Source organism: Capra hircus, chromosome 16 (genome assembly GCF_001704415.2).
Source record: "Capra hircus breed San Clemente chromosome 16, ASM170441v1, whole genome shotgun sequence".
NCBI classification, from domain to species: Eukaryota; Metazoa; Chordata; class Mammalia; order Artiodactyla; family Bovidae; genus Capra; species Capra hircus.
Genome location: NC_030823.1, coordinates 78,980,408 through 79,007,825, shown reverse-complemented (window position 1 = coordinate 79,007,825; position 27,418 = coordinate 78,980,408). Strand labels below are relative to the sequence as shown.

The window sequence follows — 27,418 nt, the reverse complement described above, 5'->3', positions numbered from 1 at the left end:
GCAGCAGCACTCTGATGCCGCCAGTGTCTCCCGGGACGCCACACGGGCCCCCAGGAGGTGTGAGGACATCGCCCGAGAGCCCAGGCGAGGAAAGGAATCACTGGGCAGTGTGGGAGGTGGGTCAGACCAGGCTCCCTCCTGCCCTACGTCTGGGCTCAGCCTTCTATGCAGGTGGAGCCCTATGCTGGCATCTGTCTGCCTTCCCTGACTCAGGACGGTCTGGAGACCTGCTGGGTGGCGTGTGGAAGCTGGGCGCAGGCTGCCCCCCTCCCAGGGGTTAAGGGCCAGAGGACAGGAGCCACCAGGGGAGCAGGCCGCGGCCCTGGGCCCTGTCCCCGGGCTCACCTGCGACCTTGAGGGCACTCTGGGCCGTGTGGGTGATGGGCGAGGTGACTGCCACGGGTGGGGTCTTGCCCTTCTTCAGGGGCCCGGGCGGGCCCAGGCCGGCCGGTTTCTTCAGCTCCCCGGCCTTGGACGTGTCATCACAGCTCTCAGGACGCTCCCGCCGCCACTTGGACCCCGCGGGCTCCATCTTCAGGCTGCCGCTGTCATATTCCAGCTTGCGGGGGGCCTTCTCCTCCGACTCGCTGAACCAGCTCAGCCCGCTCTCCGCCAGCGAGCGCTTCTCCGAGTCTGTGCGCAGCTGGTGGCGAGAGAGAGGGCAGAGTGGACGCTCAGCGGGACAGGGAGGCAGGGACAGGGGGCAAACGGGTGCTGAGGAGGGCCCTCCTCTCCAGGGCACTCGGGGACCCGGCTTCTGCCTGCACCCCAGGCTGCTGGCCAGCTCAGCGCCCTCTTCTCCACCTGGGACAGCGCTCACAGGCACCCTCCGAACGGGCGTGGGCACCAAACAGACCTCCCCCCGGACAGCAGATCAAGCCCTAGGTGACTGCCTGGACGCTACCAGTTCCCTCCCACCAGCTCGAGGACTCGATCCCGTGCACGTGGGGACCAGTCCCCCGGATTGGCACACGCAGTGTACACGCCACCCCGCACACAGGCGCAGCCGGTCTGCCCGTGGTTGGCCTGGAGAAGGCGGCCCCACGTCTGCACCTGCACCTACCACTATCGTCGAGTTCCTGCGAGACGCCGTGGGCGTGGTGGGCAGGGAGTTGAGTGAGGAGCTGGCATTGAACTCTTCGGAGCTGAGGTTGTCGGAGGCATCACTGAGCCCACTGCTGATGGAGCTGCTCTCATCCCAGCTGCGGGCAGGAGAGAAGGGTGAGCCGTCAAGACAGAAGCCAGGGCGAGAACTGAAGTTCCCTTAAGGAGAGGATGGCGGCACTCAGCATATAGACAGGCCAAGAGCAGAGAGTCTGGGGGTTAATCCTAGATTTGCTGGCAGCGCAAAGAGTGATTTAAACTTGCTTACATTAAACAACCTGGTGATGTTCTTTCACAAAAGGAAGGGACTAGCTTTATTTGTTTGTTTCCAAGGCAAAACAATCAACATCAACCAATATCACAGTAATCCAAGTCTATGCCCCAACCAGTAATGCTGAAGAAGCTGAACGGTTCTATGAAGACCTACAAGACCTTTTAGAACTAACACCCAAAAAAGACGTCCTTTTCATTATAGGGGACTGGAATGCAAAAGTAGGAAGCCAAGAGACACCTGGAGTAACAGGCAAACTTGGCCTTGGAATGTGGAATGAAGCAGGGCAAAGGCTAATAGAGTTTGCCAAGAGAACGCACTGGTCATAGCAAACACCCTCTTACAACAACTCAAGAGAAGACTCTACAAATGGACATCACCAGATGGTCAATACCAAAATCAGACTGATTATATTCTTTGCAGCCAAAGATGGAGAAGCTCTTTACAGTCAGCAGAAACAAGACCAGGAGCTGACTGTGGCTCAGATCATGAACTCCTTATTGCCAAATTCAGACTTAAATGGAAGAAAGTAGAGAAAACCGCTAGACCATTCAGGTATGACCTAAATCAAATCCCTTATGACTTTACAGTGGAAGTGAGAAATAGATTCAAGGGACTAGATCTGATAGAGTGCCTGATGAACTATGGACAGAGGTTAGTGACATTGTGCAGGAGGCAGTGATCAAGACCATCCCCATGGAAAAGAAGTGCAAAGAGGCAGAATAATGGTCTGAGGAGGCCTTACAATAACTGAGAAAAGAAAAGACGGGAAAGGCAAATGAGAAAAGGAAAGATATGCCCATTTGAATGCAGAGTTGCACAGAAGAACAAGGAGAAATAAAGCCTTCCTTAGTGATCAATGCAAAGAAATAGAGGAAAACAACAGAATGGGAAAGTCTAGAGATCTCTTTGAGAAAATCAGGGATACCAAGGGAGCATTTCATGCAAAGATGGGCTCGATAAAGGACAGAAATGGTATGGACCTAACAGAAGCAGAAGATATTAAGAAGAGGTGGCAGGAATACACAGAACTGTACAGAAGAGATCTTCATGACCCAGGTAACCATGATGATGTGATCACTCACCTAGAGCCAGACATCCTGGAATGTGAAGTCAAGTGGGCCTTAGGAAGCATCACTACGAACAAAGCTAGTGGAGGTGATGGAATTCCAGTGGAGCAACTTCAAATCCTCAAAGATGATGCTGTGAAAGTGCTGCACTCAGTATGCCAGCAAATTGGGAAAACTCAGCAGTGGCCACAGGACTGGAAAAGGCCAGTTTTCATTCCAATCCCAAAGAAAGGCAATGCCAAAGAATGCTCAAACTACCGCACAATTGCACTCATCTCACATGCTAGCAAAGTAATGCTCAAAATTCTCCAAGCCAGGCTTCAGCAATATGGGAACCAGGAACTTCCAGATGTTCAAGCTGCATTTAGAAAAGGCAGAGGAACCAGAGATCAAACTGGTAACACCTGTTGGATCACTGAAAAAGCAAGAGAGTTCCAGAAAAACATCTAGTTCTGCTTTATTGACTATGCCAAAGCCTTTGACTGTGTGGATCACAATAAACTGTGGAAAATTCTGAAAGAGATGGGAATACCAGACCACCTAACCTGCCTCTTGAGAAATCTGTACGCAGGTCAGGAAGCAACAGTTAGAACTGGACATGGAACAACAGAGTGGCTCCAAATAGGAAAAGGAGTACGTCAAGGCTGTATATTGTCACCCTGCTTATTTAACTTATATGCAGAGTACATCATGAGAAATGCTGGGCCAGATGAAGCACAAGCTGGAATCAAGATTGCTGGGAGAAATATCAATAACCTCAGATATGCAGATGACACCACCCTTATGGCAGAAAGTGAAGAAGAACTAAAAAGCCTCTTGATGAAAGTGAAAGAGGAGAGTGAAAAAGTTGGCTTGAAACTCAATATTCAGAAAACGAAGATCATGGCATCTGGTCCCATCACTCCATTGCAAATAGATGGGGAAACAGTGGAAACAGTGACAGACTTTATTTTGGGGGGCGCCCAAAATCACTGCAGATGGTGACCGCATGAAATTAAAAGACGCTTACTCCTTGGAAGGAAAGCTATGACCAACCTAGACAGTATATTAAAAGGCAGAGACATTACTTTGCCAACAACGGTCCAGCTAGTCAAAGTTATGGTTTTTCCAGTGGTCATGTATGGATGTGAGAGCTGGACTGTGAAGAAGGCTGAGCACCGAAGAACTGATGCTTTTGAACTGTGGTGTTGGAGAAGACTCTTGAGAATCCCTTGGACTGCAAGGAGATCCAACCAGTCCATCCTAAAGGAGATCAGTGCTGATTATTCACTGGAAGGACTGATGCTGAAGCTGAAGCTCCAATATTCTGGCCGCCTGATGGGAAGAACTTACACACTGGAAAAGCGCCTGAAGCTGGAAAGACTGAAGGTGGGAGGAGAAGGGGACGACAGAGGATGAGGTGGTTGGATGGCATCACCGACTCACGGACATGAGTCTGAGCAAGCTCCGGGAGCTGGTGATGGACAGGGAAGCCTGGCGTGCTGCAGTCGAGGGGTCGCAAAGAGTCGGACACGACTGAGCGACTGAACTGAGCCGAACGCTATCTGGCCAAGGAGGGTGTTCTATCTGCTCAGCAGAACGGGGATTACACAGACAAGGCAGCTCCCGGACTGACCTCACTGCGCAGACCCATGTCCCCTCCAGCCCTGAAGTCCCCACGTCTTTATTCTTAGATGTGCTCTTCTAGGCGTTTCGTCTCCCTTTTCTGAAATTCTCTACACCTCGTAGCAAGGGTGGGAGACTGATCTTTTCAGGGCAGCTTAGACCCATCACTTCTCACGCCTCTCTCTTTACGGGGCTGACCGCGTCGTGAGGGCAGGTCCCGCTTCTCAACAGCGAGTCCCGCCGCTCTGGGTGCGGCGGCCGCGTGCACGGCCGCACGCGCCGACAGGTCCCCTTTTCCTGCCCACAGCTCGGAGCGCCAGGCAGCTGTCAGCATCTGCCTGAGCATCTTTCTAGCGGAACCTGGCCCAGCCTCAGCCACTCTCCTGCAGTGCCGTGGCTATTGATTTGTGCGTTTGACAAGTTTCACCGTCAGAGGTTTGCTTTTAACACCTGAAAGAAACGCCTCCTGCACCATTCACAGCAGACTTCTCTTGTACCATCCGAGCTCGCTACCAGAGGCGCCTCTGTGTTCTCACATTATTTTCAAAGCTCAAATCGCATCTTCTACAACCTCTCCTCAAACGTCCTGGTCCCCACGCCTTTCCCCATCTCTGTGTCTTCCTTCTGGGCCCTAAAGAGTTCTCCAGGTTCCTGTGAAATCTGAAGTTCCACTTTCAGTTCTGGAGGCTCAGCCTGAACACAGGCCTTTAGTGAGAGTGCAGTGCAGGAACCCGTGTCTGTGGGAACCTCTAAACCCTCGTTCAGCAGCTTCACACGTGTGCTGAAGGGGCTGAAGATGTTCTCCATGAATCTGCTAGTTTCTGGAACACTGTTCCCTTTTGATTTATTTTGAGTTTCATCTCATGGAGCAAAAATCAGACACGCAGGCACCTAAGGGCTTGGCCCAGACTCAGGCCAGTCTCCCCATGGTTTACTCGCTGGGAAGAGGAAAGCGGGTGGCTTGGACGTTTGGCTTGCTGTTCTGCAGGGATTAATCCAAACACCATGAGAAGCAGAAGGCAGGGGCTTGGGCCACACTGCGGAGCGAGCTCGACTCCATCACTAGGAACCACGGCCATCACGAAACGACCATCCGCCTCTCCCCCCAAGTGGTGACGTGTATTAAATCTCAGGCCTGTCTTGGGCTAAGGTAATCCGCCCCCCCATTTTGAAGAGAAGAGACACTGAGGGGAAAAGGTCAATATGGCTGTAACGTCCCGTCGGCTCTCCTGCGTCAAGACGAGCTCTCTGGCGAGCACACACACGCAATTCCCAGGGCGTTCTCTCAGGTCACAGGCACAAGGAGTCTGTCCTTCCACTGAACCCTCCACCAAGATTAACTGGTGGTAATCGAGGCCTCGCAGCAGAGAACACTCTTATGGGCAATGAGGATTCTGCAGTCCACCAACCCCAAGAAACCTGCCCTTGCTCACTGTTGACGGAAAGCCTAAGGCTGAGATGGCAGAGGAGGGACACACGCTCCTCTTGGCTCCAAAGACGTCCCCTCCCGAGTCGCAGGCCCTCCTCCGGTCGTGAGGCAGCATCAGCCCAGCTGCCAGGCAAGGCTTCCTGGAGAAAGTCCTCTGTAGGTGCTGGAAAAAGGGGAATTCTGTGCTCATGACTGAAGGGGCAGGCATCTCCAGTGGAGAAATTAGACAAGTTTCATATGCGATAGGCAAGGCTCGAATATCATGTAAAACTATCCAGGGAGAGAGGACAAACGCCCCCTATCTGTGGTGACCATGGGTGACGGCTTTGTGCCCCCTAAAGCGCAGCCCGCACGGCCCCCTGCCCGTCCCCCGCTGCCTGCACCCCGACACCCCAGCCTTGGGCTCCTGGCTCTCAGGGAGCCTCGGCCCCGTGTTGTGTTCCAGTGACGTGCCTCTTGCCGCAGGTTCCTGGAAAAGTGTCCTCGGAAAGCAAACTTTATAAGATCTAACACATTACAAAATGTTATTTTCTATTTCACGTGTGAGATTTTGGCCGGACGTTGAATTCCTAGCTGAAGATGATGTCCTCTCCAACCGTGAGGGCCCTGCGCCACAGCCCAGTGTGTGCTGCCGGTGTTCCGACTCGCAGTCCTCAAGGCTGCGGTCGGTTTCCTCTCTGGGAACCTGGTGTTCCGAGGCATCGAGGATGGCGGGGCTGGTGAGGCCCTGTGCGTGCGTGAGCTGGTGCCCCCCCGGGCCCCCGACACCTGGACACTCATGCCCTCAGCTCTTCGAAACTTTCTCCAGTTTTTCCTTTGACGGTTTCTTCCACTTTCCAGCTCTCTCTAGACCGTTACTCAGATCATAAATTCTAAGGCTGCAATTCTGATTTTCTCTTATGTTACATCACCACACACACACACATATGAATTTTAAACTCTACTCTCTGGGCAGTGGCCCCAGTTTTATCAACATTGCCTCCTTTAAGATTTCCATTTCTGTTAGCAATACATTTCCATTTTATACAACAGCACTGTCGGTCTTTCTCTCAAGGATGCAACCTCTTAACTCTCTGAAACGCTCACTCACTCATCTGTGTGGAGGGGCAGGTCCACAAGCTCTCTGTCTAGTTCCTGGCTCCAAGTTGCTCTGTTCTGTTTGTACTGGTGAGACTTCTGGGATCGCGGACGCTCCACGGCTGACGCTCACCTGTAAGCCTGGGCCCCTCACCCTGAGTTCTTTGGAAGTTCTGTGTTCACAGGGAGGACCTGTAACTGTCTCCACTTTTCCCCATCTATTTGCCATGAAGTGATGGGACTGGATGCCATTCTCAGTGTTTTGAATGTTGAGTTTTAAGCCAGTTTTTTCATCCTCCTCTTCCAGCTTCATCGAGAGCCTCTTTAGCTCCTCTTCGCCTTCTGCCATTAGACTGGAATCATCGGCAGGTTGTTATTTCTGAGGTTGCTGGTATTTCTCCCTGCAATCTTGACTCCAGCGTGTAAGTCATCCAGCCTGGCATTTCGCAGAGAACTTCTTATTCTACATTCGATCTATAAGTCCGAACCACAGTCACTAACGGACACCTGGCATATACGAGAGGTGTTCTTTTGTGCGTTTACACCATTTCACACCGTTAACGTGGAACCAAGCTTCCCCTCTGGGGCGGTGACTGCAGGAGCGACACGCCTCCTTTCTCACTCAGCCCGAGAGAAGGCAGTGGGGCTGCGTCTGGAGCTCAGGAGGGACTGAGTCACACGGGAACCAGACAGCACGGGCGTCGCGAGGGCGGCCTCCAACGCGCCGGGGCAGGCGCAGGCCAGCTTGGGAACTTCCTCTGCAGGGCACTTACCTTCCCAGTTACCCATCTCCTCAAACCCCTAGCCCTCCTCCGCCACAGCATAAATCCCCACTTCCTGTTTCCAGCAGAAGCATGACTGTTTCTTCCGGTCTTCCCACCAGCACCTTCCTGCACCTCCACCTCCTTCTCCTCTGTCCTCACCGCCCCGCCCTGTCCCCGACTGTGGTGCCACCAGCCCTCCTCCTCTTCTTCCTCTACGTCTCTCTTGCTTTTGCTCCGGGTCAAAGCGGACATGCTCACGCTCGACCCCCGGGAAGGTCTCTACCCACCCCTCTGTCTACTGAGCTCCCTCTTCCCGGGATACACCAAACACGATCAGAGGAAGCTTTTCAGCCTTTCCAACACCTCCATCAGTTCCTCGCTGCTGAGACAATCAACTCAAACCCTGCATCCATGGACATGAGGGTACTGTATGACCAAGAACACAAACGTGGTGGCTGACTCTGAATTCAAGTCCCATAAACTTTGCCCAGGGTTAAACTCGACGTCAACATGCTGACCACCCAGGGAGTCACATCCATGGGGTGGCGTCAGCTGCGGGGATGTTTGATGAAGACTGGAGAACCAGCTCACCACACAAGGAGGAGAAAGATGGAAATGAGACAGGAGATCAGGAGAGAGGAGACAGAGCAGGGCGGCTTCATTCTCCATGCACACCCGGGTGGATGGGGCGCTCGCCCCCTCGCTGCGGGGCCCCCTCACTCTGCGGAAGCACAGATGTGCAGGAGGAGGCTCCTCACCACGTGCGTGACCTCTCTGCGAGGGTTCAGGAGTCCTGGCACCACCGTGGGGTGAGCAGACCCGACCTGCCTGTACGGGCTCCTCCCAGCTCTGTGGTGGGCAGCCAAGGTCCCTGCCAAACACCAGCTTCATCCAGGCTCCCGAGGCCCTCCGCGTCGCCCCCTTCCGTGTCTCTTCACTGCGTCTCGGGCTCTCCTGGAGCATCCGCCTTGCAGGTAGTCTCCCGAGGGGCAGGACCGAGGTCCAGTGTCAATGAGCCTCTCACAGTGTCTATGCAGCGGGCAGACCTGTGAAAGCGGGGGTGCACACTCAGGGAAGTGGTTACAACTTCCCAGGGCCAGAGACCTGCTCTCCAAGAGTGACTGGCAGTTTGTTTCCGAAGGACCCTGGCTTCAGTGGGAATCAATAACCTTTCTCTTTGTAGAACTTCCAGATCTCCACTTGAATTCTCGGTCTATGCAAGCACATGATCCCGCCTGTCTACCGGATCATTCAAAGTCCCTAGAAAAGGTACTCAACGACCCTCTGCTAGCTGCAACACCAGGTCAGCTGTCGCTTCGCTGCACCCACTGCACTTCCGGCTGTGATGCCTTCCCAGCTCTTCACGAGGCTCATCGCTGTTTCTTCTGCGCCAGACGCTGCGTGTAAGCACGTGGGAAGCGACACCTGGGGACGGACGCCGGCAGAGCTGAGGGCGGAGTCGCCCTCCCCGCGGTGGAGCCGGCTCGGCTCTGCGGTCACTTTGGTTTAAGTCGGTTCTGAACGTCTCGGGGGCCGGATCAAGGCTGCTTTTCCCGTGGGGCTGGGCCGTGGCCGTGGTGACTCCAGCCCCCTCTGTGCTCTGCAGCCTGGCTGCTGGCCTGCGGGGCTGCCCGGGGCGCGAGAGGAGGGCCTTGTGCCCGTGGGGGCCCCTCCGCCCCCAGCCCCACTCTCAGCTTCTCCTGCGCTGTGCGGCTGACGGGCACTGGGCGGCTGCCCTGTGCCCTGGCCGGGAAGGGCCGTGTGCCCCGTCTCTCCACCCTGCCCTTGGCCGTTGGCTTGTGGCCCCTGTGTGCTCCCAGGGCAGGCGTCGTGGGAAAGCACTGGGGCTGGTGGCTGTGTCTCCTTGTAGCCAGTTCACATGTAGCCTCCAGAAGTCTCCACGGAGTCCAACTGTCTCCTTTTCCTCATTGCTGCTGGGTTGACCCCCCTCCCACCGGCCCCTCGGATGAAAGCCGCCAAGCATTCTTGCTCCCCTGAAACTTAGTTCAGTTAGAACACTCTGTATCCTTAGACACTTATGTTTTCCTTTTCTAGATGTTAATTGTTACTCCTCTAGCTTCCTACCACTGGGTGGAAGTGGCAGTGTACAGGAAGTCACTAGGCCCTCCATCTAGGCCGCGAGCGTGGCGGCGGATTGCTGTTTGCGTTTCCACTTCCTGGCCCTAAGCCGTGTGGATGCGCCCATCTCCTCTGTGGGAGAAGAACACGGCCGCGGAGGGGAGGGTGCAACTGGACGTAGCCATTTGTCTCAGGCCCAGGGCGGGCACACCCTCCCTCTGGGAGCTGCCCCAGCACTCACGAAGCTCTTGGCTGGGGTTGGGAGCCCCTCCCAGACGTCGCCCACAGAGCTCAGTGGCCGAGGGCGCCTGCAGGGGCCAGAGGCCAAGGGCGTGGGCTAGTGGCAGGACGGGCCAGCGGGCCGGCGATGCACAGGACAGATCCTCAGTTCTCCCTTGTCCAGCACGGTCTTTGCAAGTCAGGCCTGACACTGAACCCAGAATACATGTGCCTGAAGAGAGACGTGCCTGATGAAACCACGTTTCTCTGGTTATTTACCACTTAATGGGTTAGAGCTCTGTGCACAAAATCTTATTTTTTCCTGAGAAACATCCAAGACGCAACAGGCTGCTGTAAGAGTGAGGCCAACTGTTTTCTTCTTGTGGAATCATTTTCACTCCCAGATGGGGCCTCCCCAGTGGCTCGGTGGTAAGGAATTCGCTTTTAACGCAGGAGATGTGGATTCAATCCCTGGGTTGGGAAGATCCCTTGGAGAAGGGAATGGCAACCCACTCGAGTATTCCTGCCAGGACAATCCCACAGACAGAGGAGCCTAGCAGGCTAGAGCCCATGGGGTCGCAAAAAGCTGGCCATGACTGGGCGGCTAAACAGCAGCTGAGGGCAGCGTCAGGCAGATAGTGAGCCGGAAGCACTCGCAGCTGCGCTCGGCGCCCCCGAGGGCGCCACTTGGACACAGCGCAGCATGGCCGGGTGGCTGAGCACACACGCTGCTCCCAGGGAGAGTCTACGGAGCCGGGAGCCCGAGGCTACAGCCCCACAGACGCCCAAGCCCTGCTGGTCTCCATCTGGTATCGCTCCGGTTTAAGCGGAAACTCGCTCCAGGACAGCAGGAGGCTCTCTGGCCACAGAGTGGAAAGCCTTCAGGAAACGGAGTCCTCAGCTGCTCATAAAAAGCAGCCCGAGTCAGCTGTGGGAGGCCTCCAGGGCCCAGCACTGAACTCGAAAGGGGGGCCGTGCTCTGTGAGCCCACAGACGTCGGGTGGGCCCCGGGGGAGAGTCACCAGCCTGGGACCTGTGATTCGACCCCTTGCGGGGCCGGGCCACTAAACGGGCAGCAGCGGGTGGAGGTGAATCAGTGAGAATCAGGCCCGGGGCAGAACCCAACCTGACTGCCAAGGTGAGGATGGCGGCTCCCGTGACAGGGTGGCCCGGCGCCCAGGGCCGGCGCGGCTGCGGGCCAAGAGAGAGGGAACACCGCACACGCACAGGCGCTTTAGACGAGGCCCCGACCGCGCAGCGGCCCCGCAGCTCAAGCTGCTCTACTTCAGGGGGCCGGAGAGGTGGACAGGGCTTGGTCAGGACCAGACTGAGTCAGAACCACACACGGAAAGAGCCTCCAAATCACTCTGTCCTCCCCACCCTCGCGCTAGGTCTGAAGACGGCCATGGCCGGACGGAATGTGACGGCCCAGCCCCGCGAAGCTGCCTAGGCTGTGGTGGGAGGGAGCTGACCGCGGGGCTTCCTGCTTCCCTCCACCCTGGGCAGGTGCTGCAGCGCCTATCTGTCGCAGAACTAGGTAGAGGATGCTTTTTCCCAGTACTTTTTGTCTTGTTGATGTGGACTCTTTTAAAGTTTGCATCAAATTTGTTACAACATGGCTCCTTTCATGTGTTTGGCCTCCTCTGGCTGCAGGCTCGTGGGATCCTAGCTCCCCGACCTGGGTTTGAACCCGCAGCCCCTGCACTGGAGGCGCAATCTTAACCCCTGGACCGCCAGGGAAGTCCCTGAACTCTTCAAGCAGGAAGACGCTGGGTCCTGGGATCTGGGTCAAGCAGCAGGGGTGACGGCCTGTCCTGCCTGAGGCCGCGTTTGGTGCAGCGGAGCGTCTTGGACCCTCCTCAGTGCACACTTCGAGGAGGCCCTGCCCTTCACGGTTCCCCAGGCCCTTCCCAGGAGGTGAGCAGCTCGGATGGCAGCCTGGCCTCCCTGGAGCTCGCTCCCAGCTCGATGATGGGTCCTGACCTCACAGCTGGTTGCTGAGGCTCCCTCTCTGGCCCCTGCAGCAAGCAAGGCCTCTGTCCCCTTGGTTACCAGGCGGTCAACTCCTGTTGTTGTTTAGTTATAAGTTATGTCTCATTCTCTTGCGACCCCATGGTCTGTAGCCCGCCAGACTCCTCTGTCCATGGGATTTCCCAGGCAAGAACACTGGAGTGGGTGGCCACCTCCTCCTCCAGGGGATCTTCCTGACTCAGGGATCAAACCCATGTCTCTTAGTTCTCATGCACTGGCAGGTGGATGCTTTACCACTGAGCAAGCTGGGAAGCCCAGTCCCCTGGTAGGTCTGTGTCACACGGCAGCCACTGGCCAAGCACATCTACACACCGAATTCCTGAAACATGGCAGGTCCAAACTGAGATGCGTGGTAAGGTTTCACATTTAGTACTAGAGTCCAAAGACTTTGTATGAAAAGAGAATGCTCTGTATCTTATTAATAACTTCATATTAATACTTAAATGATATTTTTAGATATATTGGATTAAATAAACCTTGTTATTGTAATTAATTCCACCTGTTTCACTTTTTAAAAATGTGTCTACTAGGGAATTGAGAGTGACAGATGTGGCTCGCACCGCTTCTGGAAGCTGTGTCTTGGAGGAAACTTTTGGCTGAGACTGTCCACCTGGAAGAGGCGGGGTTCATCGACTGAGGCTGTGGCTGCAGTTGGCCTGTGGCGTGAAAAGGCTGTGGCTGCAGGTTGGCGCCAGCTTGACCCTTCCCCGGACGGCACCAGATGAGGCAGACGCGCTGGGCACTTATCCTGAATGACTGGCCACAGTCCCGAGCATCCAAGAGGTTAAAGCGAACAGGTGATACAGCAGGGCCAGAGAGAGGACGAGGCGATGGAGGAGCCTCAGGGACACCGAGCACCTGAGTGAGGTTCAGTTCTGAAAACGACTGGGGCCACGCAGAGACCGGCGGTCTGCTCAGGCGCCAGCAAGCGCGCGCTGCCCCATGTGGCCTCAGCTCTGCAGGCAGGCCGTGTGCAGCCTCACTGCATGTCTGTGGTTTGGCCGAGGCCACAGCGAGGCAGCCGGGTCTGGGCAAGGACGGACTGCAGAGAGACTGAGAGGATGAGGAGGTGGGGCAGCGAAGCCAGCACAAACGTCTGGCGCTGGGGGTCCGCCAAGTCTAAGGGAAAAGCACAGCAGCAGCAGGAGCTCAGGGCCTGGTGACCAGGGCCCCTGGAAACAGGAGGGTGTGTACAATCAGGGGGATTCATCTGGCAGTGAGCTCATACCCCTCCCCCCCGTCCCTAAGAAAACAGGGCTTCAGCAACTTGTTTGAGACACTTCCTGGACTGCAGATCCGCTGAATTTTGTCCAACTCTCACACGCTGAGGCTAATTTTGTGAATGGGCTGGGGACTCTAACATCCGCATTTAACCTCTACAGATCCCGCAGCACCGTTCTGGAGCCCATCACTCTGTGAGATCTGGGCAACCCTTCAGTGATGAGTTCTTACTCGGACCCAGCCTGGAAGATTACAAGGATGAACACCACAGATTCAGGAAGTGTTCTCTGGAGGTCACCCCTGACTCAAGTGAAAGTCAAGAAAATCAGGCACCATGCCCTCCTGTACTTCGATCATCCCACTGAGTTGTGGAATCACCATTTCCGCCTCTGTCAAGCAGCTCAGCTCCTAGTTTCCACGTGGGCATCTGGAGGGGCTGCTATAAACACACAGGCTGCTTGGCCACCGAGAGTGTGAACGCGCCCTCCTGGACTCATCCCCATCCTAGCTCCCTGCATCCTTCCCCTGCCAGAGTCAACTGACGCCACCGCCCAGCACGGCCCCCTCCCCTCTCCTGGAAGGGTTACGGCAGAGGGATACAGCCCGGCCTCAGCAGAACCCCGCCCGGTCAAGATACAGCTTGTGTCCAAATCTGGAGGGAGAACGGCTCACTGGCAAAAGAATGATTTAGAGAATCATCCCACGGGCTCCGAGTCCTTAACCGGTCTAGAGGACCCGGTGCTCCTGATCAGCCTGCAGGCAACGTAGAAAGTTCTGTGCATATGTGCAATTTTCCAGTGTCTGATCACACCTTCGGAGTCTCAAATGTCTGTGACTCACAGAAAAGTTCTTTTAAATTATCATCTTGCCTCCTAACACCCTGCTTCAAGCACGGCCTTCTTGATTCTGGCATTTAATCTCTGCCCTGGGGTTAAGACGGTTTCTCCCTCTTAGACCACTGTTACAGTCTGAAATGTGTCCCCCCCCCCCCGCCAACATCCTTAAGTTGAGGTCCTAACCCCCAATGATTATATTTGGAGCTAGGACCTCTAGGGAGGTCATTAAGGTTAAGTGAGGTCAGGAGGGTGGGGCCCTGATCCAACAAGACTGATGTACTTAATCTTTTAAGGAGGAGGGCCCACCGTGTGAGGACCTTGACTTGGCCAGAAGACAGTCTCACCAGAAACCCAGCACCCTGATCTTAGACTCCCAGCCCCCAGACTGTGGGAGCATTGATTTCTGTTGTTTAGCCTCCCAGCCTTCGGTATTTTGGTACAATTGGCTGACTCTATACTCATACGTGAAAACACTGGAGCCTGACCACCTCCAGGGTCCAGGCAGTTTTCAATTCAGCGGTTTATTAAGGTGAGGTTTTTGACTGTGACGCCACAGGTCACCACAGTTCACATAAAGCACCGAGATCCATCAGCGGGCTCGGCAGAAGGTAGGGCTGGGAGGGGCGAGGAGGCAGGAGCGAGCGGTGGCTGCTCCTCTGACTCGGCAGGGGTGTCCTGCTGGAGGAAACCCACGTTCTTATGATGCAACCAGGCCTCGAGTGTGCTCCCCTAACGACACACACGCGGCCCTCCAGCCCTGCAAACAGCTCGGCCAGCGCTTCTTGGAGCAGAATGGCTGCAGCTACATTAGAGGAACCAGCGTGTCTCACTGGCACCTCCATGTGGGAAAGGATGACTGCAGGGTGGTGGGCGAGGCAGAGGAGGCAGAGGGCGGGGAGGAATGAGCGAGGGTTTCCGAGCTGTGGCTTATAGCTTTGCCGTGTCAGCTGGCAGGGCCAGAGCGCAGGAGACAGCCGAGTGCGGAGCTGCTGAACGGGAGTCTCTCTAATTAGGACCAACTGCGGGTGAGGAATGCTGACTCGGCTGGCCGAAGCCCGATGGGGTTCTCTCTCGTTTCAGAGACTCCTACTTTCTCAGAGGTAGGAGTGAAAAGAGGCACTACCCTATTTTCCAGAGTGAAGAAACTGAATCCTTCACAGAGTGAAACGTAACCGGGAACCTGAAGACAAGGGAGAGCCCTACGGGCACGGGCTGCCCGCCGCTGGAGGCAAGGGAGAGCCCTACGGGCACGGGCTGCCCGCCGCTGAAGACAAGGGAGAGCCCTACGGGCACGGGCTGCCCGCCGCTGGAGGACAAAGGGCAGCGCTGGGGGCCACCCCGCCATCCCCCTGCCCTCAGTCCTGCAGCTGCATTCCTTGGGCCTCGATCTCCCCAGGCATAAGCAAGTCATCCAGCACCTCCCAGCAGGATGTTTTGAAAGTTGAACATTTGGGAAAATAATTTTGATTCCTAACTTGGACAAAGAAAATCTTGACAAAAACTAAAGCATCACAAAATTAAGGCACCGAGCATTAGAAGCGACCCCAGTTTGAGTGTCCGTGTCTTTGTCAAGAGGGACAATCGGCAGCGTGCTGTCTGGGTCCCACGGCCCCTTCGCTTCTTAAAGTCGACACAGACGTCCCGTTTCACAGACTTTTGGATAGGGATGAAAATGCTGTCAGCGCTGACGTTTCCGGAGACAACTCCTGCTTCCTCCCCACACCCCTGGCTCTTCCGGAGGCTCTTGTCAGGATGGCCTCACCCAGCTCCCACACCCCTGGCTGACGGAAGGGACGCCGCACGGAGCTTCTTGCACTTCTGCACTGCCTTTAAACCAGTAAGGAATTAAGAGACAACCGACGGCACTCTGGAAAGCCGGGAAGCTTTAAGCGCCTAGAGCAGGACTTGGCCAAGTTTCTCCAAAACATGAGGACCAAAGGACCGGTCAGCATGTCAGCCTTTGAAGGCCGTGCTCTGCGGCAGCCTCGCAGCTCTGCCCCTGGGGCAGGAAGGCAGCCACAGGCAGCACGGAAATGAAACTCTCACATCACTTAACTCTCCCTCTCACATCACTTAACTCTCCCTCTCACATCACTTAAAACTGTGAAAACCATTCTTTGTCTTGTGGGCCAAACCGAAACAGGCGGTGGGCCAGATTGGTCCAGAAGGCCAAATTCTGCTGACCACTAGGCTCGAAGAAACCGGAGCAAAAAGGAAAGTGACTCTTCAGCCGACAAGTCTTGGACCAAAAAGCAGCTCTAGACTTAGAGAGACCCCCTCTTCTGCTCCCTTTCCGTGCCCTTCTGATCCGACCTGCTGGGTTTACAAGTCAAAACAAGATTTTCCTACCAGCAATGTTACTGGCTCCTTTTGACACAGGAAAATAAAAGGTTAGGGGGTGGGGAGGGAGAAGGCAGGAGAGGAAAAGAGGAAGCTCTAGGCGGGCCTGCCCTTCACCATTAATCCTCCACCAGAAGGAGGCACTGCCTTAAAACAGGATGAGACAGATTTGAGCACATCTGTAGTTTTAAGAGTGGATGATGAGAAGCGGACAGAAGCAAAGCCTTTTCTAGTGAGAAGCACAGACCTTGCCCCAGGGATGGGCAAACTGAGACGTCCCGCTCTCCGGTTAGGGTCGCGGCGACAGAGGGGTCCTGTCTCCAGATCAGATCCCAAAGCAGCCTGGGAGCGCAGGGCGGGCATCGGAAGAGGTGAAGGGAGTGCAACCAGGATGCCTTCCGTGCGCTCTAAGCTCGTAGCACCAGCTGTGCGGCTGTGCCCTGGGCGGGACGCGGCCTCCCACAGACCCGCGCGCGGCCTCCCCTTTGAACGCGTCGCACCCCTTTCCTGACCACCCTCTGTCACATTCAACCTTCTCACCTCGGAATCCCTGGCCTTCGATTATCGCCTTTCCAATTTCCTAGGAAATATTTCCACATAAAAAAACCAGTATTTCCACATAAAAACCAAGGAGATCATTTCTCTGGTCACTGAGTCTTGTCATCCAGTTAAAAATCCTGACTCGAAACAGACAGCAACCCACCACCTGACTCCTGCCTGTGATCACCCTAACGGGGTCCTCGTTTCATCCACCGAAGGAGAGCATGACAAGGAGCATTCATTCGGAAAGCCGGCCGAACACAGCAAACACAGTCCCAGCTACGACTGAGAGAAACCTCCCCGGGACACAGCAAACACAGTCCCAGCTACGACAGAGAAACCTCCCCGCATCCGCCTGCTTGATGTGTCCTGCTGGACCCCTGGGAGGCTGTGGTCAGAGAGCCGAGTGCCCCTCACGTCCACCAAGAGGATCAGCTCAGGATAAACGCAAAGCTGGCGGCAGCACGGCGGCCTTCAGGGAGCACACGGGCAACGTCATCCGAATCCGTGGCTGGCCTTCCTTCGCAGGAGGAGCATGGAGAAATCAACCCAGGGCAGAGTGTGGGCACCTGTCAGGAGCTGGCACCCTCCTGAGATCCCTGGGGAGGAGTGCCGCCGACCGCCGGCCGTGGACGGGGCAGGCCGCTCTAGAGCAGGTCAGCTGCATGGCCACAGAAACTGCCGTCCCTTCACTGCCGTCCCAGAAACACCTGGGCTGGGCGGTAGAGGTGGAGCTGCTTTCCAGGCTCCAGGAACACATGGATATCGCCCATTTAGGTCACCTGCAGCTTTAAGTGGCGTGGCTGGACTTCTTCACACCCGTAATGCCTGCAATTCATCGTCATGTCATATCCTTACTCAAATTCCAAAATAAAGATGTCGGTCATGCACGCTGGCAGTGGCCAGAGCTGCTGGAGTCCAGGGTGGTCAACAGCTTCTCTCCACAAAGAATCAGCGTCTGAGGCCTCGAAGAAGCTTCAGTGCGCTGCCAGTGAGGCTTCTCAGTTTGCTCCTGGGAGAGCTCATCGGACGCTTCTGTTGCCACCGTGGTATCATTATTTCAGAAGAAATGTTCACGAGAAGGCAGGAGAGTTTAAGGGCATGCTCCATAACTGAACGTTTGTTTATCTGTGTGGTTTTAAGGATAAAGATTTCCGTTGTAGCAAAGCCATCCTCATGAGAGTCAGGCTGCCTTGTACAAAGTTGTTCAGCAGGCAGCCGGGGTCTGACCCAATAGGAGTTACGACTGTGTCCACCTGGTAGGCAGGACCAGCAGGACTCTTCACTGCTGGATACACGTGCAGCAATGCCCCACACTTGACCAGAGCAAGGTCTGCAGCTGGACTGAAGAGGCGAGGCTTTCTGGAAGACATCCTTAAATGATGCTACCGACCATCACGCCACCAACACCAGAAATGCTGGAGCCCAGCATGATGGTCCCCTTCTGTCTGCAGAGTCAGAGAAGTTACCAAGCTCACTCATTCGGCTGTCCATAACTGCTCACAGCTAAGCAGGCTCACCACTTTCCCACCACCCACTGCACTGTGGATATCCAAATAGCGACTCCTAAAGGCTCACAGGCAAAAGCTGTCTTTAGCATGCTGCTTTCCCCCAGACCCGCGGCAGCTGCTTTCATCAGAACGGCATGCCTTACAGTTTTCTAGTTGAGATGGATTTGTGCTGATCCATGCATATATTCTAACCTTAGTTTTCGCGTGAACATCACCAGATTGTGAAAACAATAGTTACCATATGTCCAGTATTTAAATACGTGTCTAAGCACTGTCCTGGGCACTTACATACGTGCACAACCTCATTTAACATTCATATCAGCCTGGACTAGGATATTATTTCCATTTTACCTGTAACAGAGGGGAAACTTGAGATTTAAGACCTGGAGAAGGGAATGGCTACCCACTCCTGTATCTTGCCTGGAGAATTCTATGGACAGAGGAGCCTGGCGGGCTACAGTCCATGGACTCACATAGAGTCAGACACAACTGAGCAACTAACACTTTCACTCTCAAGGTTACAAGCCTGCCCATGGTCCCACAGCCTCCCTTAGTGTCAAGATCTGACTAAAGACCTGTCATTAACCACTGAGTGGAACAGAAATATTCCCGTCAGGAGGGAGAGCTCTCGTTAGGCGTGGTAGAGCTAGTGAAGCTGAATTGGGCATTTGCTCAGATCACAGGGAGCTCTCTGGCGTGTGGCTCTGCAGGGTGTGGTTTGGCAGCTTTCCAAATGGTGTTCTGCTGGAGGGCAATGATCACTTACAAACCTCCAGGGCACTTCTGCATAAACAGGCGGTCTCCAGGTCAAAGGCAATCTGTGTCTGCTCTGCTGATTTTACACCACACCTCGAGTTACTGAGGTCTGGAATGGAGAATCGTGAAGAAATGGGGTCGGTCCTGGATCTCAAAAGGCCTGAAGACTCAAACAGAAGACTCCCGAGTGGTCTGCTTCTCAGTAACTGGATGAGGGCTTGAGCACAAGGCAGGGCGGCCAGCCCCACAGGCCCTTCCACAAGCACACACCAGCTGTCTCGGCACAGGCCAGTGGACAGCGTGCCCCTGCAAGTCTGCGGCATGGGGCTGGGAGGATGCAGGCAGCTCTCGACGACTCAGGTGCCTTAGCCTGGGTGGGTGGGCTTTCCGGAGCCCTGTCCACCTCCTTCCACGTAGGATTCATCAGGAGCCCACGTGGCCCGAGTGTGAAGTCCAGTCTCTGGAATGGCACTGGGCAAAGGCCTCTGTGGTGACAGGTGAAACTAAAATGCCCCTGATAGCGATGGCCAGGATGCTGGGCAAGGCCTCCGGTGGACACCGTGGGGACACCCGCCTTCAGTGTGGCCCGGGAGTGGCAGAGCCCTCACTGGGGGTCCACAGAGCCTTCCTGCGTCTGTGTGGCCCCAGGACCAAGTCACGTACCCCCACCAAGACCAGGTGGACCAGCCAGCCACTAACACCACCTCCACAGCAACCTGCCCTGTCTGTCAATGGCACGGAGGCTGCTGATTGGTCTGCTTGCGGGGAGGCCTGTTTCCCTTGTGGGTGTGTCCCTGTGGTGCTCACCTTCCTGGCTTCTTGTCTCTGGGAGGGTCTTCGGTTCCACAACAATCCCTTACACTTACCCACCAGAGGCCAACACTTACGCAGCCCTGTTTCCAAAAAGCCATCCTATGTGGAGTCTGCCCAGGACAGATCGAAAATGAGTCAGGAGCAGAATCCGCAAGAAGTTGCACACAGCGCTGTTCAGATGTCTTCCAAGCACACCCTAAGTGGATGCCCCACCATGGCGGCGGGAGGCCCCTTCCGGCCAAGAGCGCTCGGCATTTGAGTTGAGGCCTCCCTGAGTGAGGTCTCATGGAGGGCGCTTCTCTCTGATCCCAGGCAGTGGTCAAGCTGAAGGCCACCAGGTCTTCCCGTCAGACACCATGTGCTGGAATTCAATTAAACATGGGCCTTTCCCAATCACCCAGTTATGGGCTGAAATGTAACATGGGGCAATTGTTTCTGCTTTCTCTGTCTATGAAACACGCCGTGTAGCCCCTCATCAACGTGTCTTCGAGGCTGGACTGCAGTACTTACAGCACTGTGGCTCCCAAAGAGACAGTCTTCTCCCTCAAAACAGCCACCTCTTAAATCCGTGAGGGCCTTTCATCTGGGAAGACAGTCCTGGGCAACAACCAGAGAGCTTTCTTTGCCTGAAGGCATACGGGTCTCTGATCTGTTCTCAGACCCCAGGTCTGGGAGGCTAGGCAAGGCAACTTTTAACTTGAGCCTCCCCTCTCCCCCGACCCCCAACAACCCGTGCAATCTTTCCTCATGTAAAGATTTCCAATAACAGCATAAAATGAGCAGTTAATAATAGGTCCCAACATGTAAATTACAGTGGTTTCCAAAAATAAAAGCTTCATGGGGGAAAAATCTGCAAGTTACCACTGTGAGGTAGACACAAGGAACATTTCCTCACACCAGGGCAATCTGGGCGTCTGTGGGGTAGACACGAGAGAGGTTTCCTCACACCGGGGCAATCTGGGCGTCTGTGGGGTAGAAACGAGGGAGGTTTCCTCACACCGGGGCAATCTGGGCATCTGTGGGGTAGAAACGAGAGAGGTTTCCTCACACCGGGGCAATCTGGGCGTCTGTGGGGTAGAAACGAGAGAGGTTTCCTCACACCGGGGCAATCTGGGCGTCTGTGGGGTAGAAACGAGGGAGGTTTCCTCACACCGGGGCATTCTGGGCGTCTGCACACAACTGGCAGGCAAGGACTCCGAGCACAGTCCTTGGAAATGATTTTCTTGTGTTGACCAAACCCTAACTTTTCCCTACCTTGCCACTGTCTCTTTCTCCTCAACCAACCTCACAATTAAGCACCCAAGGCCTGTTCCTCAGTGTTTCCTTACATTTCTAGACAGCAAGAAGGGAAAAAAGGCGATGCTATAATCTGTCACCTTTCTCGCACTTTGTCTAAGGTGATGCCTGGAAACTCTTGTTGTTTGCTTGCCAACCAGCCTATCAATGCTTACGTCCCTGAAAACCAGCACTTGCTCAGGATTTAACAGAAGTGCTCCTGAGAGGCCCTCCAGATTCGTGCGTTCTGACTGCGTCTCATCCCCTCACCAAGATTCTCCACTCTTAATCCTCACAGGAAGGACTGGGCAGGTTTGTCCAAAGAAATCCGAGCCTCCAGAAACCCCACTGACTAAAAAGCTGACTTGTCTCTTTAATCGAGGTCTTAAGGAAGGCTGAGCTGTTGCCCCCACCACGAGGGGTCAGTGATCTGGCCGTGGTGGGCACTGTGGTGTTTATAGATGTCTCGCCTTTATCTCCAGATTAAGCGCCTTCTTATCAAGAACCATTTAGTTCACGGGCTGCTTACTCTGAGTGAAGCATCTTTGTTGAGGGTTCTGAGGATTTTCACTTCAGAGAGCAGGGCAGCTGAATACCACATTGTGTGGGTCGGTCAAAGGTCAGTCTCAGAGGAAAACCCAGCTAATGGAAGTGAAAGACTCAAGTTTTGGGGGAGAGTTTTCCATGCATGTGAAAGTAAGCCCCTCTCTCACCTGTGACAAAGCCTTGAACAAAAAGAATGAAAAGAAAAGGAATCTTAATTCTTAATCAGTAAGGAGATGAAATAAAGATCTTAGTTCAGAGAAACAAACCACAGGCAGGTGCTCTGGCAAGGTGAAGAGACACTCATTCCCTGCCCCAGGCATGACAGGCTGGCCCCTTAAGGACGCAGGATGAATGGAGGGAAAGATAACAGGGGACTGAAAAGATTTAAACTTCTCAGACCCTCACCTGCAAATGCCAGAGGGAGCGAGCACACAGTTCTGAAAGGCGGGTGTTCCACACAGTTCTTACAGAATCAGGTATTGAAGTGTCCGCAGTATTTTGCAAATGTATGTACCCAACCACTTTGGGAACTGGTTATAGTGTTCAACACCTTTGAGGATGATCCTTTGAGGCTGATTGCCATCATTCTGAACAAATTCTCAAGGCACCACTCTCCACTGAGACACCCCATTCCCTCTGAACCCTCTCTGCTGCAGCGCCCCTGCTTCTCCTTCAAAGAAGGGAAACTAGAAGGGGGAGTTTCACCCTGGGTTCCAGAACAAGTCAGTAGCGGAGCCAACTCTGGGTTTTCGGGTACTTCATCTCTTCACTTCAGCATCGAAACTGTTCTCCAACGCTGTCTGGGTGCAGAACGTACGTCCACCCGTCCCTGTTCCTCCATCACGCCTCCTGCCACCTCATCTCCCCCAGGTCAAGGGGGAGAGCAGTTTCTGTTCTCTAAAGACACACGTCTTAGGAAAAAATAACAGTCTTGAGAACACAGGAAATGACTGGCTAGGAAATGACTTTGGGGATTAACATGCTTTTCTTGGGCAACTTGGAGTTGGAATCTCTGCTTTGAGGCTTTCTGACCAGTCTGGGGCTCTCTGCATAATCCTTAAAGAAGTTGAAAGAAGGAAGACTGAAATTAAAAGAGAAGTTAAAATCAAACTGGCTCGTACTTCTGGAGAAGGAGCCTTCAGGCGACAGACAGAAGGGAAACATCCTGTTATTCCGCCCCTTCTGCTCCAACGCAGGACAGACCCAGAGCCCCTGCACGTCCGGCCGGCAGCCCCTGCACGCTGTCCCCAAGGCCTGGGCAGCAGAGCTTGGCCCATGCCCTGAGGGTCCCTGCTGAGGGGGCAGAACGCCCCTCCCTTACATATACCCCATGCCGGCACATCCTCTGGGGCCACAGCTGTGCCCAGGCTCTCCATGCAGACACTGCCAGACACAAGCACGTGGAAGATGCTGCGAACATGAGGTGCCTCGTGGGGGATGAAGGGGATTTCCATAAAGCACAGGAGGAGACTGGTCTCATCACACATCCCCTCTCTCAGTCTGTTTACAGGAGCTGGCCTGTTAACAGTGGACCAAGGAAAGTGGAGGGAAATTCATCCATTAACATACAGCTCACTGTACTTTGAAGGTAATTCTAAGACACATTCAAGCCCTAAGGAGAGCGGTCTTTACGGGCTTTCCTCATTCAGAGGAGCCATCTTTGCTGGAAGAGGTTATTCACAAGTCCTCCCCAACAGCAGCTCGAGGCTGGCCCGAAAGGCAAAGTTGCTAAGCACGAAGCTCATGTTCGAGGGAACCCCCCTCCCGGGCCTGCCGCGGGAGCTGAGTTCTTGGAGAACAATGCCCCAGGGACCCACTCTCAGGAGCAGCAGGCATGGACATCGAGCTGGGAACGCAGAGCCTGGAAATTGCAAGGATGTTTGTGAAAAAGTGGAACTGAAAGAGAGGAGCTCAAATGGGAGAAACAGTATGAACTATGGGCACGGAGTACACCCCGAACAGCCAACAGGAAGAAGGGGCCAAACGTCCAGGGGGGACGACGCGCCACAAGCCCACCACGCCCGCTGCCCTCCTGACGGCTGCCTCCTGACGGCTATGAGTCTCTTCTCTTTCTGACCGCTTGCTTCTCACTGCAGATACTGGCATCCCAGTGTGGGCAGCCAGCGTCTCACTCTATCACAAGTTAATCGTACCGCCACGGGCACTGAAATAAGCTGTCTGTCATTCTGTCTGCGATGATCACATGATGCCTGGCATACAGGAGGCAGTTTCAACAGGCGCTGGTGGAGAACTGACTTGCTTTTCTTTGTGCAGCCGTTTGACCCTAAAGAGCTCGCCTGAGCGCGTCGGGCCCCAGCACATTCGCTACTCTCAAACTTGCAGTCCGTCCCTCCCCACCCACGCTCCGGAACTACAGTCAATAATGAACCACGACAGAAAAGACTGTGGAAAACAGCGCATATGTGTGCAGCTGAGTGACGTTGCTGTGCAGCAGAAATTAACACAACGCTGCCAGTCAACAATATTTCAATAAAGTAGAATTTAAAAAATATGATTTACCCACATCTGACCTGTTATATAAACTGTCTTGATGGGACCCTGCTGGCTATTTGTTGTCATTGTCAAAAGAACATTATTAATTCCACATACACATCACTTCTGGGTAAGAGTTCCTGTCGGCAGGAACCTGTGATTGGACAAAGCCAGCATCATGCAATCAATGACTGTTGGGGGAAAAGTAGAAATAGGGTGGAGAACAGCTTCCCTGGAGGCTGAGCTGATACGTCAGCAGCTCTTGTTCACAGAAAGCGACCGTTCCCAGAGGAAGCCTCGGCGTCCTTGAGCTTTCAGAAAGCACCAAGCTCCTTAAGCAGACATCCCCGCCCAAGGTGTGACGGGCAGAGGGACCAGCCAGAGCTGTGTCCGAACTTCTGTTTCACCAACTTACAACCTGGGATAGGCATGCCTGTCCACCACCCTCACCCCAAACTCACCCCCAGCTCCCCAGTGGTCACATCACCATCAGCCTTTCGAGGTCGTCGTGCAGAGTAAACACGGAAAAAGTGCGGCCCCCAGCTTGGCGCGGGGCAGGGAAGTCAGATACAGGGCTTCCCTCCCATCTCCGCTTTTGAATGACCCCCCTGCTGCTCAAACGGCCCTGGCAGCTACACATCTGGAGAATAGTCCGCCCAGGAGGAGCCGGCACTTGCCGCAGCCCGGTCCGCGCACGGCTGCAAAGCGCATCCCCGACCGCCCGCAGAGCACAGCCGGGCTGCCGGGCACGCGCACACGCGCTCGCGCTCGCGGCGGGTCTGGGGAGGCGCTGCGACCTTCTTCTTCTCAGTGTTTTCCCGTAGTGGTGTGCCCGTCTTCACGGGACACAGGCACGTCCAGGGCCTGAGTATTTCCAGGAAGTTCCCGAGCCATCCCCGGAGAGTCAGGTCAGGGGTGAGTCCTCGCAGGCGCCGCATCCTCCGCGGGGGCAGCATCACCTGACTCTGCTTTGAGGGCGAGGGCGAGGGCCAGGGGCTCTGTTCCTCTGGCCATGAACGTGGTGTGTGGTGACCCTGGGCCTGGTCCAGGGGAAACAGCAGGTTGTGCTGCTAGATCAGAGGCTTTCAGGCAGGGCTCCCGGTGCGGCTGAACATGCAAGGAAGCAGAGCTGTGTGTCTCACACTAGCAGCCTGTGTGACGCGGGGCATCCTGGGGAGGGTGGGTCTGGGCACAGAGCCTCCCACCAAGGAAACTCTCCTCCCTCTTCCCTCAGAGGAGTTCATGTTCCTTTGGAAAACGCTTACTTTATCTTCAAGGCCCGAGGAAAACGACACCTTTGCCATGAAGTCCTCCTGCCCTGCCTGCTTCCAGGCACCCCAAGTGTGTCCCCTTCCTCCTGCTCGATTGCCTCTCACGCGTCTCGAAATTCTAAATGCCGCATATATGTGTCTGCTGACACTTTAAAAAATTAACTTATTTGACAGCTGGTCTCTAGCTGCTGCGAGTGGGGGCTACTCTCTCGTGGCAAACAGGCTTCTCACTGCGGTGGCCTCTCTCGCCTCGGGGCACAGGCCCTAGAGCGCGGGCTCAGGAGCGTCTGTCGCAGCGCGTGGGATCGTCCTGACCCGGGGACCTAACCCGCGCCCCCTGGACTGCAAGGCTGACCCTTAACCGCTGGGCCACCGCGTGGGATCGTCCCGACCCAGGGACCTAACCCGCGCCCCCTGGACTGCAAGGCTGACCTTCAACCTCTGGGCCACCAGGGAGTCTTGTGTGCTGGCTTTCGTCTGTCTGTTTGCACTGCAAGACGCCGAGCTTGCTGAGGGCAGGGCCTGTACACCACTGTCCCCTGTTCCCAGCACTGTGCCCGCATCAGGGGTGCGCACGACACTGCCCAACAGATGGAGAGGTGCCGGCTCCTTGGGGGTCTCCATTCCTCCAGCATGCCGTGGGCCCAAAGTATCACACAGCAGAGTTTGAACGAACACAAGCTGGTATTTTTAAAGGCTGCGTTCTTTCAGGTGGTGTATGTAATTTGCTGTCAAAAACAGGATGTATAATATACTACCATAATTAGCATAGAATTTGGGCTACAGCGAAGCCCGAAGACAGACCATTAAGAATTTACGTAAAGATCTAAGACGCACTGTAAGCGGAGAGCTGTGTAGCCTGTCACACTGACAGGCACCTTCGTCAGGGTCCTAGCAGGATGGCAGGGAAGGATGCCGAGGGAGCGGGCGGCCTGGAGAAACCAGGAGGGACCTCGGCTATGTAACATCTCCCGTGAAGCCTCCGTGCTGAAAGCACTCTGCTCCTCTTTGCCTGTAACCCGTTTTTTAGTTTGTACTGGAGTATAACTGATGTACAATGTTGCGTTTCTTTCAGGGGTACAGTGAAGTGCATCGGTTACACATGTACACGTAGCCACTTTTTTGGGGAGCTCTTCCCAGAAAGCACTCCGTCCTTCTCATCCTCTCACCATCATCCCCACACCCTGGGAGCTCAAGGACACTGAGGCAAGCGGCTGAGCAGCTAAGGCCACAAAGGGGTCAGCGGTGGAGCCAGGGTCCGAGTCGGGCTGCACGGCGAGTCCGGGCTCCTCCCTCACGCCCGTGAGCGGCCAGCCAGCCCTCGACCTCGTGAGGCCGTGACTGCCCTCAGCTTCCGCAGTGTGAGCGTGGCAGGTCCCCTGGCCTGGGTTAGTGTCCGTGAGCACGCCTCCCCGGAGCAGGCGCAACGGTTGGCTGCAGAGCCACACAGGCCCCCCCAGGGCACTCGAAGGCACGTTCACTGACCCTCCCTGTGCTCGGCTGCTTCATCTGTGAAACGGGCTCATTCGGGGCCTGCTGTGGGGACTACACCAGCAGGTGTTGGCAGAGCCCTGGGCACAGGCATTGTCACGGCACGTCCTGTGACCGTGGCAGAGGCGGCCGGCTCAGCTATGGGCACGGGTGCCCGCCGCACTCAACGTCCTCATGAGCGTGTCCTGCCCTGCACTCTCTCCTGCCTCCAAGCAGGGGGCAAGGCTCCGCAGGGCGAGGGGCCGCCGGCACGTGTGGCCTGCCCATGGCGTGCATGCCCAGCCCTGGAAGCCCTCTCACCGGACGCAGCTGCTGGCTCTGCTGACCCCTCCCAGGGGCTGTCCCCGTGCTGGGCCCACACCTGTGGCTCCAGGGTGTCTGTGAGCCGGCCCTATTCCTGAGGCACCCCAGGCTCCAGCTCAGGGGCTCCCAGGAGGGAGGCCAAGAGAGCTGAATGGGACAACCACCTGCACTCAGGGTTTCTAGCCTGGGAGATACTGAAGGACAGGGTTTGCCGGGGCAGGAGAGGCGTCTCCAGGAGCGACCCTAACACTTGAGACAGCGAGGATGGGGCTGATGGAGAAGCCTCCTCCAGGATGCAGCCACTCCAGGCACCTGGGAGGGAAGCTGGAGCTGGTCATGGGGTGCTGGGGGGCCACTCCTCCCCAGCTGTCTC

The 27,418-nt window shown here is 55.3% G+C and overlaps 1 protein-coding gene across 3 annotated transcripts in view; it reads right to left on the bottom strand.

Moving 5' to 3' along the window:
- NAV1 (neuron navigator 1) overlaps positions 1 to 27,418 on the bottom strand; it is an 82,367-nt gene that overhangs the window by 28,630 nt on the left and 26,319 nt on the right. For all 3 annotated transcript variants that reach the window (XM_018060868.1, XM_018060869.1, XM_018060870.1), the window contains exons 3-4: positions 1,064 to 1,202; positions 346 to 643 (exon numbers count right to left, since the gene is read on the bottom strand). In XM_018060868.1, coding sequence (XP_017916357.1) covers positions 346 to 643; positions 1,064 to 1,202 — 437 coding nt within the window. The remainder of the gene's footprint in view (positions 1 to 345; positions 644 to 1,063; positions 1,203 to 27,418) is intronic.